Raw genomic sequence first — 15,915 nt, 5'->3', positions numbered from 1 at the left:
CCCTGGTGGCGCAGTGGTTGAGAGTCCGCCTGCCAATGCAGGGGACACGGGTTCGTGTCCCGGTCTGGGAAGACCCCACGTGCCGCGGAGCAGCTAGGCCCGTGAGCCACGGCCGCTGAGCCTGCGCGTCCGGAGCCTGTGCTCCGCAACGCGAGAGGCCACAACAGTGAGAGGCCTGCGTACCGCAAAAAAAAAAAAAAAAAAAATTCTATATTGAAACAAAAAACATTAATTTGCATACAATTAATCTATTTTAAAATGTTATCAACAATGAATATATCATGCAATGTACAGAATTAACCCCCCCACCATAACATATATACCATACTTAGGGAGTTTTAAAATAAATAATTTTCTGAGTATAAAATCAGGTAATATGTAAGCACATTTTCAGGAATACATATGAAAAGATACTCTTTCATTAAAGACAGTAAATTAAAAAAAAAAGACAAAAAAAAAAAAAGACAGTAAATTACGTAACTGTAGGCTCTATGGCAAAAAACAAAAAAATCATACCAGCAAGGTGACTACAGTTAACAATACTGTATTGTATACCTGAAAGTTGCTAAGGGTAGATTTTAAACGTTCTTACAACACACACACACACACACAAAATTGTAATCAGGTTAGGTGGTGGATGTGTCAACTAACCTTACTGTGGTAATCACTTTGCAATATATACATATATCAAATAATTTCACTTACACCTTAAACTTATACAATGTTATATGTCAATTATCTCAATAAAGCTAGAAAAAAAAATAAAGGAAAAAAGCCATCTTGACTACTTTAAATGATTATATAAACCAGTGAACTTGATTAGAGTTTTCATCTTTACGATGGTAAATAAAAATGACATTTTAAAGATTATAAGACTGCAATATCATATAAAGGATGGTCCTGAATGTTTCATTTTAAATAACTGGACATGACTAATATGATAACTTTATTTCAGGTTTTCACTGTTTTTAAAGGAAACATTTATCAAGTGCTTACTCTGTGCCAGTCAACAGTCTATGTGTCTTTGTATATTAACTCATTTAACCTTTATTTACCACACCACCATAAGTACTGTATGTACTCAGGAACTGTATGTACTGTAATTCCTATTTTACAGATGTGGAACGTAAGCATGTACAGGTTAACTAACTTGCCCACAACTTGAGATCCAGGGCTGAAACCTAGATAATAGTATAGGAGCACTAAAACACAAGCTCTTACGATTAAATTAATACAGCACTCCAAACAGTGGGGAAAAAATGATGGTTTTGGCTTGATTTCCATTGCCAAAAAGTCTACAATGTTGAAAGCCTTTTTTTTTTTTTTTTTTGGTGTAACGTACTCAATCAGAATGATGAATTCTTTTAACAGGAATAGTACTTTAAAAAAAAATTGGAATTGTGTTTATATATATCATTTTTATTCAGAGATGCACTAATGCATAAAAAAGTCCTAACATAAACTTCTTTAGTGATCTTCATTTATTAACATTGTTTTTGTTTCATTTTCAAATAGTATTTATTATTCTTTTATTACAAAAGTAAAAACAGTTAATGTTAGAAAACCAGGAGAATATAGACATGGGTAAAGAAAAGCCAACCATAATATAGCCCCATCACTCAAGAGAATCATCCTTCATAACTTAAAGTATTACATTTGATTTTATTTGAATTTAACTAACTTAGAAATAATAAAGTGAACAGAATTTCTGAACCTCAAGTCTGTCCTCTTGGCTCTTCTAAATTCCCTGACCAAGGCGGTTTACTATTGTCATTTCAGAAAGCACGCTTATACTCCATGAGCACCTCCAACTCAGACCACATTTTAGCTTGCTTTCTGTCAATATTTAGCCTGTGACTTGTATATATAGTTTATTTTCCCTTGAGGTTTTGCCTTCTGTCTTGTTCATCTTCATATTATCAATATCATGACACAGTGAATTCTCAGAATCTAATTAACACACTATGTATATTGTAATCTACTCTTTTCTTGATAACATTTTTCACAAAGCTCTCTGACATTTTGTCCTAAAATATGCCAGTTGCTCATTGCTGTCACTTGCAAATTTTTCATCAAAATCCGTAGTTAGTCTTCATATTTTCCTCTTAGACTTGTATTCTGTGTCACTGAAAAGTAATATATTTGAATAATTTTTTCAGAAAGAGAATAGAAAGTATGTCTAATGATGTTTTTCTTTAGCCCTTGCACTTGAGTGACAGGTTGGGAATAGAATTCTAGGTTCAAAATAATTTTCACAGAACGTTGTGACTGTAGCTACACAGTCTTCTCACAACATCTTTAAGAACAAGAAATCGGATTCCCTCTCCTTCTGTAGGTAACATGTTTACCTCTGAGTCCAGGTGTTTATAAGATTTTAAATAATCTTTATCCTTGAAGTCATGATGTATCTAGATGTGGATACATCTAGATACATGTAAATGTATCCTTTCCTTGCTTTTTGTTTTGCTTTTGTTTTTAAGTAAAATTACCCTCTTTCTTCAGTTAAGGGACATCTTCTTCCATTAAAAAATTACTTTCTCCCAACATTTGCACTTTTTTGTAAAATGAATACTACCTATCCTGGGTATGTTTGTACCATTTTTCTCATATTTCCAATGTATTTTTTTAATGTTTTATATGTTGTCCTTCTCATAGATCTCAAATTAAATCTGCAGCGATGTCCAGTCTATTCTTTAGTCCTATATGGAATATTTACTTTCAGTAACGATAAACATTTTGAATTTCAAGGACTTCCCTTGTCGACTTTTTCAGGGTGGACTTTTGTTATGGTTAGTGGATCGACTGCCCCCCACCCCCAGTGTCTCCACGCATACTGAGAAGAACTTACCCTTCTGCTTCCTATGTAATTTACATTCTCCAAATCAGCTGTTGTGCTTGTTCATTTTGGCCCTTCTTGTTTTCATTCAGTTGATTTTCCTCAAATCTCTGGATTTCTTTTCATACTGATAAAGGGGAAAACTTGTTTCTTCAGCAGTTTTGTGGAGGACCTCTACAGCAGGTGTACCCCTGCAGGAGTGGTCCATGGTCCTCTCTAACTGCAGTCTTCTCTGAGTTTCAGAGTCTCCGGGGCTCCACTGACAGGGGTAGTTCACAACTGAGGCAGGCTTCTCTTATGCCTATTTGGGTTGTTCCTCTGCTTTGCAATAGTCCACTAACCACAACTAATATATTTAAGAATTGATTATATAACTTATTTATGTTACCTAGCTAAGGAAGTAACATTAGAAAAAAACACCTGCATTTTAGGAAACAAATCTTTACAGCTTTTATATCCCTAAATTGACTGAGAAATGCAGCTTAAGAAACAGGAAAATAAAATATTGGGTAACTGTATACAGTTTCTTCTAAATTTCCATTTCTAAACCTCAATTTTCCTAAGTAAAGGTTAGATATTTTAATTCTACTATACAGGAGAAAAGTAGTCATACATTTATTTGGAAGTAAGTATGCCATATGAGAACATATTTTCACTGTATTTCTAAAGTAACAGATATAGATAGAGAGTTATAGCTAAGAATTTAGGGGTGAGCTGGAGAGGGAAGAGAATATAATCAATAATTGAAAATACTATGTCTAAAAGCAAAATTTACATAAAAAGTAAAATCAAGTATCACACCATTCTTTACACTCCCTCTATTAGTTAGGCATGGCCTTTCTACCAACATGTCAGTAACACAGAAACGAATTCTATAAAGTATAAGTTAATCAAGATTTTCCCCCTCTGAAAATATGATTGGTATCACTACAAAAATTTTGATGTCACTATAGGAAACTGACAAAAATCACCCAGTCTCAGCTATTCCATCTATATATATATATATAGACAGATAGACAGATAAATAGATAGATATTTATCTCTCTCTCTCTCTCTCTCTCTGTGTATATATATATATATATACACACACACATACATACATATATATATATTACATGGAGGTCCTTCAAACCATGACTAGATAAAACAGGATGATGATAACTAAGGCTAAACTCATTTAACTGTATGCATATATATTTTAAAGTCAAAGGTCTTTTTTTAAGGGTTCTGCCCAAATGTACCCTTCACAGAGCTTTAAGTCTTAAATATTCAGCAATATCTCAAGGACCATAATTATGTGACAGACTCACTTTAAGTTGCTAGGCACTGGTACAAATTCAGTTTTTAAGGAAAACCATCAAGCTAAAATATTTTTAACAAAAAATCTATTAGTTTTGGTATTTGCAATAAGCCAATTTTACATATTTTGGGCAAACACACTAAAAATTTCTTGACTACTATATTTACATAAAATTCAAAGAGAGATATTTAGAAGACTATTATTTTGTGTAACATAAAAATTTAAAGACATATTCATTTGCATCCAAAGAGCATCCCAGCTGCAGTCACAATTTCCCATTTATTTTTCTGATACATGAACAAGGAAAAAATACAGAACTATGTAATTTTTATAGACACTACTAAAGAATAAATGCTTATAGTACGGTAATTTAGGTATTCATAATTTCTTTCCCTTTTTCTCTACTTAACAAAATTTGACATATAAAATTTTCTTAAAAAAAAACACTCAACTTTGAATTTAAAATTCTTAAGCTTTAGAATTAGGTTGATATAATGAATCCACATAAAACACATGATAAAATCTGTATTGATTTTAAAGTACTGATTTTCAAATAAGAGAACTGTAGGGGTTTTGGTTGTTTAAGTTTCAGGTAGAAGTAGCTGGTGATATTTAGAAAAAAGTTTGAAAAAGTAAAATCAGAACTCTGTGTATAAAGTGCACCATATATGTCACAAAGCAGAGGAGAAAAAGCAGAGTATGCAAAACACAGTGATAGAATTTCTTTTTTTTTTTTTAAAACTTATTCATTTGGTTGTACTGGGTCTTAGTTGCAGCTCGCAGGCTCCTTAGTTGTGGCATGTGAACTCTTAGTTGTGGCATGAATGTGGGATCTAGTTCCCTGACCAGGGATCGAACCTAGGCCCCTTGCATTGGGAGTGTGGAGTCTTAACCACTGCGCCACCAGGGAAGTCCCAGAATTTCTTTTAATTGATCATTAAATTAAAGAATATCTCATTGCTTATCATGCTATATGCTCAGCCCTCTGCACATCATGGATATTAAAGTGCCTTTTCATTTCTTGTAAGCAACAATACTACAGTGACATACATGTGCAAAATAAAGGGTGCTGACACCAAATATGGTGCTTACGCTATGTAATTTCTACCTCTAGTGTTTATGCTTCCAAGGTTAAAAAGTTTGCTTTAAAACTTCCAAAGGTGATGCTTCTTCCTACTTATAGTTAAACTGTTAACATCACATAATCCATTTAATAAAAATTTCTGGTATATTTTGACTTAAATAATTGTTTTTCGTACCTCTTGATTTATTAACTGTTATAATTCCATATGTGCATGTATCAACAGTCATATTTTCATAGCTCCTGAAATATAAAACTGAGGATATGAGTTTACCAAATATGACAATATATTTAGAATAGTTACAATCTACTGTTTTAACATTAAGAAAGTAAGACTTCAAAATACTGGTCATTTTGTGTATTTTATGACACAGAAATGCACTCAGTAAACACTAGAGGGTAACAACATATCACGGTCTTTTAAAAAGTTTCCTAATCTGTCTTATGGTAGACTCTAAATGTAGCTTGTCTATTTATTATGATGGAGCATTTCCTTGCTTAAGCTGAAGCATACAAGTGAGGAAGTGTATAGCAGCTGCTTAATAAACATGGCCAGATTATTGGCAGTCAAAGTAAGATAAGAAAAGGATGAATAATTATTTTAACAATGCCTGGCATTTTCAACTTTGCCCACTGGGCACTGTGTTTAAGTAATAAAACCAGGGTCTGCAAACTTGCAGCAGAATCTCTACTTTGGCAATTAAGGAGTGTCAGAAAGCATCGGGGTAGGCACTGTGTGACACCTCTGTTACCATAATTATGGTGTATAAGCATGGTCTGGCTCTCTGAATATGACTGAGTTTTCAGAAGGGTAGCAAGAAGCAATTATTTGTAGCAAACACTGTTATTAGATAGAATTCTGTCAGGAAGGTAATGTGGAATAAGGGCAGAGGTTGGGGGAAAACAACTAAAGAATTATGCAAATTTAAAAGTGCCACACATTTGTATACAAATAAGCTGTAGTAACCAGGACATGTATTTCCTGCAACAATATCATAAACGTCTGATATGCACAACATAAAATGGCTACTCAGTTGTGGTCCATGAACTTAAGGCCACTCTGCCAATTGTTTATTACAAATCTGTGATGAAACGATGAAATAACGGGCTTGTGCCAGAGACGGAAATCAGTTATGTCACGAGCACACTTAGTTCAGCTGACATCTTTGTCACAGCACTTTTTCCTCTATGATGAAGGAAGCAGTGCACTGATGTACATTCTGGCACAAGCTCTGTATCCTGAGGAATAGTAACAGTTTGTAGAACAGCTACTCTCAGTAGCACTGTCACAAAGCACAATGACTAATGGAATAAACCGTATTTCAAAATGTTACATGTATAGTACCTTTTTATCTACTCCAAATTTATTAAGTTCTGAAATCCATAGTCAGTTATATTCTCTAACTTTGCAACACTTAAAGTGTATCTGTCACATGGATGACATAACATACAAGATGGGTAACAATGCTATCAGGCTTTATATGTACAAATGTCTATGGGCAGTAAAATGAATACCTGATTAAATATTAACACATTCTGAATTTAGATTAGATGACGTTAAGTCTAACAAGGACCTCATGTAAATTAAGCAATAAATTTGGGTATTTTTATCAGTCTTTTTCAGCAACTTCAAAATCTTTGTATGATACTTACGGATGATTTTTACTGATGATTTTTGAATCATTCCTTGAGGGATTTTGATCAAGCAATAATTCAGGCACATTCACCATGAGGAAAATAAGTATGCTGAAAAATCAATACATAGCTGATGAACACATGAAACAATATCAGTGATAATCAAAAAAGATTCTAAAAGATGTGTTTCACTCTAATGAAACATGTAAGTTCAAATAAGATATCTAACTTCTTCCATGGGAAAAACTTACTGCAGTGCTGCTTTCTCATAGAAAGATTTTTAACCAAAGCTGCTTTTCACAGCTACTGTTTTCTGAAGAGACCAAGATTGCAGAGTTTGTAGCCATAATAAATGGGAGTATTAACGTACCATATGAAATGTTCCTATTTTTCAAATCTTATTTTCTTACTTTCTTGAGGAAGCCTATGTAATCCTGATTTCACATAGCACAAAGATGTTCAAATGACTTTCAGCTTGCAACTGGTAGATTGATTTACAAATATTTTGAAAATAAGAAGTGACAAGGGTTAGGGGATGATTATGTTAGTATCTCCACTTTCTTAATCAGCTAGATCTCCAGTGCTTAAACAATGCCTAACACATCATGGGTGCACAAACACAGTTGTAGACTAATTGACCTGAAGAAAAAGGAAGAAGACGAATTTAGGATGACTATCAAGTTTAGGACATACATATAGCTGAATGATGAGACAGGAAAAACAAGAAGAGGAGTGTAAATGGGAAAAAAGTAGTTCATTCCAGGTACACTGATTTCTGTGGTAATTCTAAGTGGTAACATCCGGAGAGCAGTTAAATATATACGCATGAAGCGTAAGCGAAAGGTATGGAATAAAGAGATATTTAAAAGGCTTCACAACATAGATGGTAGTTAAAGCTGTAAGTGTGGGTGAACTTTATTTGGGAGATTATCTGGTATGAGAAGAGGGTTCCAGAAAGTAAATCTTTGGAAAAATAAACACAGGGGTGTACGGAAAGAGAATGAGGAAGAAACGAAGAGATGAGATCTGGAAGGAACCTGAGAAGGAACAGTCTGAGAAGCTGGAAGAGAATTATCTTCCAGGAGAAAAAGCCAGGAGAGAACTGCCTCTCTGAAACCAGGACCAGAGAATTTTGGGAAGAACACAGTCAACACTGTCAAATCCCACAGAGAGACCAAAAAGACAGCTAAGGGGTCTGTTGTTGGAAGATCATGTGCGATGTTAGTAAACATAGATTGGATGGAAGGTACTTCAAGTGCACCACAATGCACTTTAAGAAACTTAGTTGTGAAGGGAACGGAATTGGGATTAAATAAACAGTGGTGCAGGGCAAGAGATTTTGTAGAGTCCTGTATATTTTATGTGTACAAAAATATTATCACATGACCGTGTCCAGCTCTACCTCCTTTCCCTCCACCCAAGTTATCCCTTCCTCTGCCACCTGACCCCCAACACATGCCTCATTAGCAACCTAAGATACATCCTTCCAGATTTTACTCCATGTTTATAAAATTTTACACAAATATATGTGCATATACATATAGATTTTTAAAACATTGTTCATTTTACAAAAATGAGATATTATGAGCCTTCATCTTGACTGTTCTGACTCAACAATATCTTATGAAAATCTCTCCAAGTGACTGGTACAGTGTTAAGATACACCTTTTCATGGCTGTACAATAGTCTGTGGTGTGGCTGTACACCTTGATTTATGCAACTGATCCCCTGTATGACTACACACTTTTTCTTTTGCCACTGAAAACACTGCTGTAATAAACATGGGATATTCCCAGAAGTATGACTACTATATTAAGGAGCATAAGTATTTTTAAAACTGTGTTTATAATGGTAAAATTTGACTTTACACAAAAGTAGACAGAATGTTATACTGATCCCCCATGTATTCATCACTCAGCTCCAATAGCCATCAATCTCTGGCCAACCCATACCTCTATTCATCCTACTCCTGTATCATTTTGAAGCACATCCCATTCATGGTATCATTTCATCCAGAAATATTTCAGTATATTTCTCTAAAAGGTAAGAGCCCTTGTATTTTGTTAGCTGTTGCCAGGCTGTTTTTCAAAAAGACTAACAATTCACATGTCTTTCTTTTAACCCCTTCTCCTATTAGGTAACCACTTTTATAGGTTGTTGGTTTATTCTTCCATAACTTCTTTTTTTAAAAAGTAAGAAAATACATTGATATAGCTTTTAAACCCCTAAATTATCTTTCCTTTACCCTAACAGGTGAACAATACCTTGGCCAGGTACATAATTCTTATGCTGCAGTTCTTTTCTCTCAGTAGTCTATCTTCCACTGTTGTAAGTTAGAAGTCCAATGCCAATGCGACTGTATTTCCTTGTAACTTGCTACACTCAGAATTTACAAGGAATTTGATCAAAATATGTCTAGGGGTATGTGTACATGCTTCTTCCATCAATCCACCTGGAGCTTTATAATTGATAAATTATATATTATATCCACCTGGAGCTTTATAATTGATAGACTTGGGCTTGCTTCAGCTCAGGAACATTTTTTTCTATTTGTATAATTATGGACTATTCTCCACCTGTTTCTTTTTTTCCCTTTTAAATTCCCATAACTAGCTATTATTCATATGCTAAATCTGTTAGAGCTCCTACTATAGCCAGGACATGGAAGCAACCTAAATGTCCATCGACAGAGGAATGGATAAAGATGTGGTACATATACACAATGGAATATTACTCAACCATAAAAAATAATGAAATAGTGCCATTTGCAGAGATGTGGATGGACCTACAGATTGTCATACAAAGTGAAGTAAGTCAGAAAGAAAACAACAAATGTATAATATTGCTTGTATGTGGAATCTAGAAAAATGGTACAGATGAACTTATCTGCAAAGCAGAAATAGAGTCACAGGTGTAGAGAACAAACTTACAGTTACCAAGCAGGGAAGCGGGGGTAGGATGAATTGGGAGATTAGGATTGGCATATATACACTACTATGTATAAAACAGATAACTAACGAGAACCTACTGTATAGCACAGGGAACTTAGTGCTCTGTGGTGACCTAAATGGGAAGGAAATCTAAAGAAGAGTGGATATGTATACATATGACTGATTCACTTTGCTGCACAGCAGAACTAATACAACATTGTAAAACAACTATATTCCAATTAAGAAAAAAAAAGATCTGCTAGAGCTCCTAGATCTATTACCTAAGTCTTTTATCTTATCTCTTCTTTCAGGATTCTTTCTTTTTGTATTTTTGCTGTGTTGTGAGGATTTGTTTTACTTCATTTTATAGCCTAATCATTTAAGTCCCACTTCAGCTCATCTACTGTGTTGTCTGATTATATAATCATGTTTTTTATTAGCTCCAAAAAGCCTTTGCGCTGTCCTTGAATTTTCTTAAGTACTCCTTTTGTTGTCGCTGTTGAAGTAGTCAAAGAGGCAGTTCTTTGCAAGCAGTGGAAGGGAAAGTGGGCTCCTCCAGGACTGCCAGTCAGCACTGAAGCACCAGGAGGAGACCTCCCTGTTGCTGGACTAGGTCTTTCCCAACTTCCCCAGTCTCAGTAATGGACAAACTGAGCCCAGCTACTCCTTGGATCTGTGGGGGATGGAGGATTCTAGCATAATCCCTTAGGGCCAGTTACCTCTCCCCCACAATTCAACAAATATTTATTAAGCAATGTCTACGTACCAAACACTTTAGTTTACATTTATTGGAGGCTGAAGGAGTGAAAATACATACTAAAAGGAAAGCTGCCACCTTTACAATTTTGCCTATAGCTCCATCATTACCATTCCTACTACAATATACTGCTTATCAACCCTTTAACCAACATTACATTTTTCTCTCTTTATTCCCCTCTCCCCCCCGAGTACTGGCTCTAGGCGTGCAGGCTTCAGTAGTTGGGACACGCCAATTCAGTAATTGTGGCTCGCGGGCTCTAGAGCACAGGCTCAGTAGTTGTGGCGTACGGGCTTAGTTGCTCTGCGGCATGAGGGATCTTCCTGGACCAGGGCTCGAACCCGTGTGCCCTGCACTGGCAGGCAGATTCTTAACCACTGCGCCATCAGGCAAGCCCTTAACTGAGTTTTATACAAAACTCCCCTGAAGTATAAATTACCTGTTAAATACATGCTTAATATTTTAGTCTTGCCCATTTTTGAAATATGCCACTTAAGTAATTTTTATTATTTTCTACAGGTTCTTATTTTCGTACAATTTATCTGTTGGGAAACGATGCTGCTGTTGGGGTTTCCTATGGTCTGAATGTTGCTTGGTGCAGCTCAGCATGCTCCTCTGTCTGGGTATTTCCTGCAAATGGCAGCTGGGTCCTGAGGACTGGGGAGTGGAGGACAGGGGCATTCCAGCAAGGGCAGGCAATGCCTTCTTTCTTTCTCTTTTTAATTTAATATTAGCAACTGTTGATCCTCAATGCTCCCATACATTAACTAACAGGGGGTTGCAAAATGGTCAGTCTTTCTTTTCACTCTTTTAGCTGGATTAATCTAATAAAAAACATTTCTCCTCACCCATAATGAGGTTACCCAGTGACAAGAGTTCATATACGAATATGAAGGTGAAATAAATGACGGACTATTTTCCCTCTTTTTTTTTTTTTTTGTGGTACGCGGGCCTCTCACTGTTGTGGCCTCTCCCGTTGCGGAGCACAGGCTCCGGACACGCAGGCTCAGCGGCCATGGCTCACGGGCCCAGCCGCTCCGTGGCATGTGGGATCTTCCCGGACCGGGGCACGAACCCGTGTCCCCTGAATCGGCAGGCGGACTCTCAACCACTGCGCCACCAGGGAAGCCCCTTTTTTGCCTAATTTTTAAGATAACAAATTGGTTCTCTGATGACCATGGTAAATTTAAAAATTTATCATCATAGACTCATGGGTTTAAACATATTTGATGGGTTTCAAATCTTTGCAATTAACACCCTTAATGAAACTCAAACTATTGCATTTTTGGCCAGTGGGGAACTGTTCAAGTTATCTCCTAAGGCCTCTGACAAGACCTGAAATCTAAAATGACAAGATGTTCCAAGCTCATCTTACATATTTCCTGCCCTAGACTTAGCATCACCCATTTTTTCCAAGAAACCTTGGTTTTCTTTTAGGAGAAATTATTTCCTGATTATAATCTGGGTACCAAGAAAGATTACTGTTACTGTCTTAGTCAGTTTTAGATCTTTTCAATGGACAAAGCAAAAAAACTTTATGTATTTGTATATTTTAGATTTTATTTGGAAATAATTTCAAACTCACAAAAAGTTAGAAAAATAAAAAATAATGAACACTATATATCCTTTACCCAGGCTTTCCTCCTGTTAACGTTTTGCTCTCTTGTGTTATAATTTACTTTCTCTCTATATATACACGTGTATAAATACATTTGTTTCCCTGAACTATATGAGGGTAAATTACAAATATCATGGCTCTTTATCCCTATATACTTTAGTATTTCCCAAGACATACAGATATTCTGTTACCACAGCACAGCTGTCGACTTCATAGACTTACACTGATACAACACTAACCTACTGTCCATATTCCTTGCTAAATGATCTAATAATATCTTTTATAATCTTTCCCCCCCTCCAGGACAGAAAACAGTCGTGGAGCAGGTATTGCCTTTAATTATTACCTCTTTGGATAGCCTGGAACATTTCTATTGCCTTTACTGGTTCATGACACTGACATTTCTTAATCTTTGGTGGCAGTGGCTTTTAAAAAGCAGAACATTCCTCATGATTATACATTCTCAGCCAGAATGCTATAAGTGATGTTCTATCCTTCTCAGGGTACCACATGTGGAGGCACATGATATGCATCTGTCTCTCCTTTGATGATGTTAATTTTGATCACTCAGTCCAGGTGGTGCTGGATTTCTCTACCATATAATCATTGTTCTTTTTTCCTCCTCTCTTGTAGTGTGAAAAGGTCATGTAAATATCTGCTTTTATAAAAAAAGAATTCTCCCTAGATTTACCAGCCTTTAGTGATTCTTGTCTAGTCATCTTTACCATGAGGGTTGTAAATGATCAGGTAGGGGTGGGCACTGACTAGGAAGGGGCATAAGGAACTTCCTAGAGTATTGGAGATATGCTGTATCTTGATAAGGTTGGATTATACAAGGTCTATGCATATCTTAAAAGCTCATAGAATGTTTTATTAAAGAATTATTAATTTCACAAATGTAAATATTACCTAAAAATCATATACAAGAACTGAACTCTAGTTATAATGAAATGCATGTTAAATTATTTACAGATGTCCACCACTTATTCTGAAATGCAGGAAAAAATAAGAATTGATGGGTAGATCAATAGATATGTGATAATGTAATAAACAGTTAACAACTGCAAAACATAGCTAGTGGGTACAGGGGGTTCACTGTACAATTCTCCAAATTTTGCTGTGTGTTTGAATATTTTCATAATAAAATACTGAGATTTTAACTTCTGCACAGCAAAGAAAATCATCAACAAAATAAAAATTCAGTAGGCAACCTACTGAATGGGAGGAAATTTTTGCAAATCATGTATCTGATAAGGGGTTAATATTCAAACTACATAAAAAACTGGTATCATACAACTCAATAGCAAACAAACAATCCAATTTAAAAACTGGGCAGAGGATATGAATAAACATTTTCCCAAAGAAGACGTATAGATGGCCAACAAACACATGAAAAGATGCTCAACATCACTAATCATCAGGGAAATGGAAATCAAAACCACAATGCAATATCACCTCATACCTGTCAGAACACCTATTACCAAAAACACAAGAAATTTTAAGTGTTGGCTTGAGGATGTGGAGAAAAAGGAACCCTTGTGCACCATTGGTGGGAATGTAAATTGGTGTAGCCACTATAAAAAAATAGGATGGAGGTTCCTCAAAAAATGAAAAATAGAACTGCCATGTAATCCACCAATTCCACCTCTGGTTATTTATCCAAAGAAAATGAAAACACCAATTCGAAAAACTATATGCACTTCCACGATCACTGCAGCATTATTTCCGATAGCCAAGATATGGAAACAACCTAAGTGTCCATCAATGGATAAATGGATAAAGAAGATGTGGTACATATACACAATGAAATATTATTCAGCCATAAAAAAGAACACAATATTGTCATTTGAGACAATATGGATGGACCTTGAGGGCATTATGCTAAGTGAAATAAGTCAGACAGGGAAAGACAAATACTCTATGATCTCACATGTGTAGTCTAAAAAACAAACAAAAACCAAGCTCATCAATACAGAGAACAGACTGGTGGTTGTCAGAGATGAGGGGGTGGGTTAAATGGGTGAAGGGGGTCACAAGGTACAAACTTCCAGTTATAAAATAAATAAGTCATGAGGATGTACTGTACATGGTGACTGTACTTAATACCACATTGCACATTTGAAAGCTGCTAAGAGAGTAGACCTTAAAAGTCCTCATTACAAGAAAGAAAGAAAAAACTTTGTAACTACGTATGGTGACCATTACTAACTAGAATTACTGTAGTGACCATGTTTCAGTGTATACAAATCATTATGCTGTACATGTGAAACTAATACAATATGTCAATTATACCTCAATAAAAAAAAGTAAATGGTAGACCTTTCTCTTTTAAAAGTACAGATGTTGTCCTATTGCCCTCTGGCAATGGCTGAGATTAAATATGGTTTCATTTTATTTATAAATAATATAAAACTAGTATTATTACCTAATTGCTTATAGGAATTGTTTATAATTTTGTAAAGATATGGCCAGTTATGAGACTTATTGAATTGTTTTCCATTGATTTTTGCCTGAAACATGGTGAAACCTTCCAATCTGTACACAAAAGACTTTCTTCAATACAGGAAAGTTTTTCTCTGTTATATTTTTTAAATTGTTTATGTTTATTTTTTTAAACTCTGAGTATGCCAAAAGTTTTATGAAATATTCTTTTCGGGTCTTTCCTTTTTAAAACTGTGACTGTAAAACTGTGCCTATATTTTATAACAATGACCAGAGTTCAACAACCTAAATTGCAAAAATAAAAATGCAAAGATGACTCATTAATGCCAGGAAGAGTTCGGTTAGTGGTGCTCTAATTTATAGAAGAATTAAAAGAACTCAAGATGTGGGATAGCTAGTGGTAGTGTATAGCAGTGGTGGTAGCTATTAATGGGGAGAGAGGCTGCAATAGGCTTGAATGTAACATCAGCAATCTGTGGGGAAAAGAAATCACAGAAATAGGGTGAGAGCATTATGACTCCATTTACACAGAGGACATGTAGCAAACACCTAAATTTAGGTTACTAAATTCACCATTCTTAATAGCTAGATAGCATTACCTAAGGTACTCAACATTTTAGGTATTATAAAGCAGAAGTAGAATATTCTACTAAATATCGTGTCAAACAGGTGAATGCAGATTATGTGGAACAAACCTGTGTAACTCTCATCATCATCAGATAAAGGCACCTCTCTTTTTAGCAGCAATTCCAACTCCTCTGTTTCTGCTACATCCACTGGACGCTCCCCATGTTTATTAGCTTGAAATGGATTTCCACCATGACGAAGTAGCAGTTTCACTATCTGCAACATTAAACAGTAGGAAGACTCAGTCCTTTCATAGACTGCATTATTTCAACCATTTTCCTCTTGATCACACTCATAATATCCTCCTGCTTCATCTCCTCTGCCTCCATTCCTCAGTGTTTATACTAAATCATAATTACTCTCAAGTTCCATTTTCATCGCCATCCCCCTTCTGATCGTATCTACTACAAAGAAATTTGCTCCTGGGCTGTTTTAGCACTGAATCTCATTATTTTTCTTCCTGTTTCATCATACACTTGACAAATATTTACTGAGTACCTATTGACAAGCACTGCTCCAAGTCCTTCAGATAAATCAGTGAACAAGAGTATAAAGCTCCCTGGCCTCCTGGAATGTACAGGCTACAGGAAGTCTCAAAAGAAGTATCTCCCCTGTTTAAGGCTACCATCGCTACCAAGGCTCTTAATCACCTGTTCCCCATCACTCTGGGATTTAAACTATCGCTAACT

The 15,915-nt window shown here is 35.6% G+C and overlaps 1 protein-coding gene across 7 annotated transcripts in view; it reads right to left on the bottom strand.

The window, feature by feature from the left end:
• Positions 1 to 15,915, bottom strand: part of ANKRD12 (ankyrin repeat domain 12) — a 116,031-nt gene that overhangs the window by 31,660 nt on the left and 68,456 nt on the right. For all 7 annotated transcript variants that reach the window (XR_009534913.1, XM_060121974.1, XM_060121976.1 and 4 more), the window contains one exon: positions 15,295 to 15,442. Coding sequence is in view for 6 of the 7 variants with exons in the window: in XM_060121974.1 (XP_059977957.1) it covers positions 15,295 to 15,442 (148 nt within the window). In the remaining variant the exon portion in view is untranslated. The remainder of the gene's footprint in view (positions 1 to 15,294; positions 15,443 to 15,915) is intronic.

The sequence above is a fragment of the Lagenorhynchus albirostris genome, chromosome 14 (assembly GCF_949774975.1).
Source record: "Lagenorhynchus albirostris chromosome 14, mLagAlb1.1, whole genome shotgun sequence".
Lineage (NCBI taxonomy): Eukaryota > Metazoa > Chordata > Mammalia > Artiodactyla > Delphinidae > Lagenorhynchus > Lagenorhynchus albirostris.
This window is presented reverse-complemented; position numbering and strand designations above follow the sequence as displayed.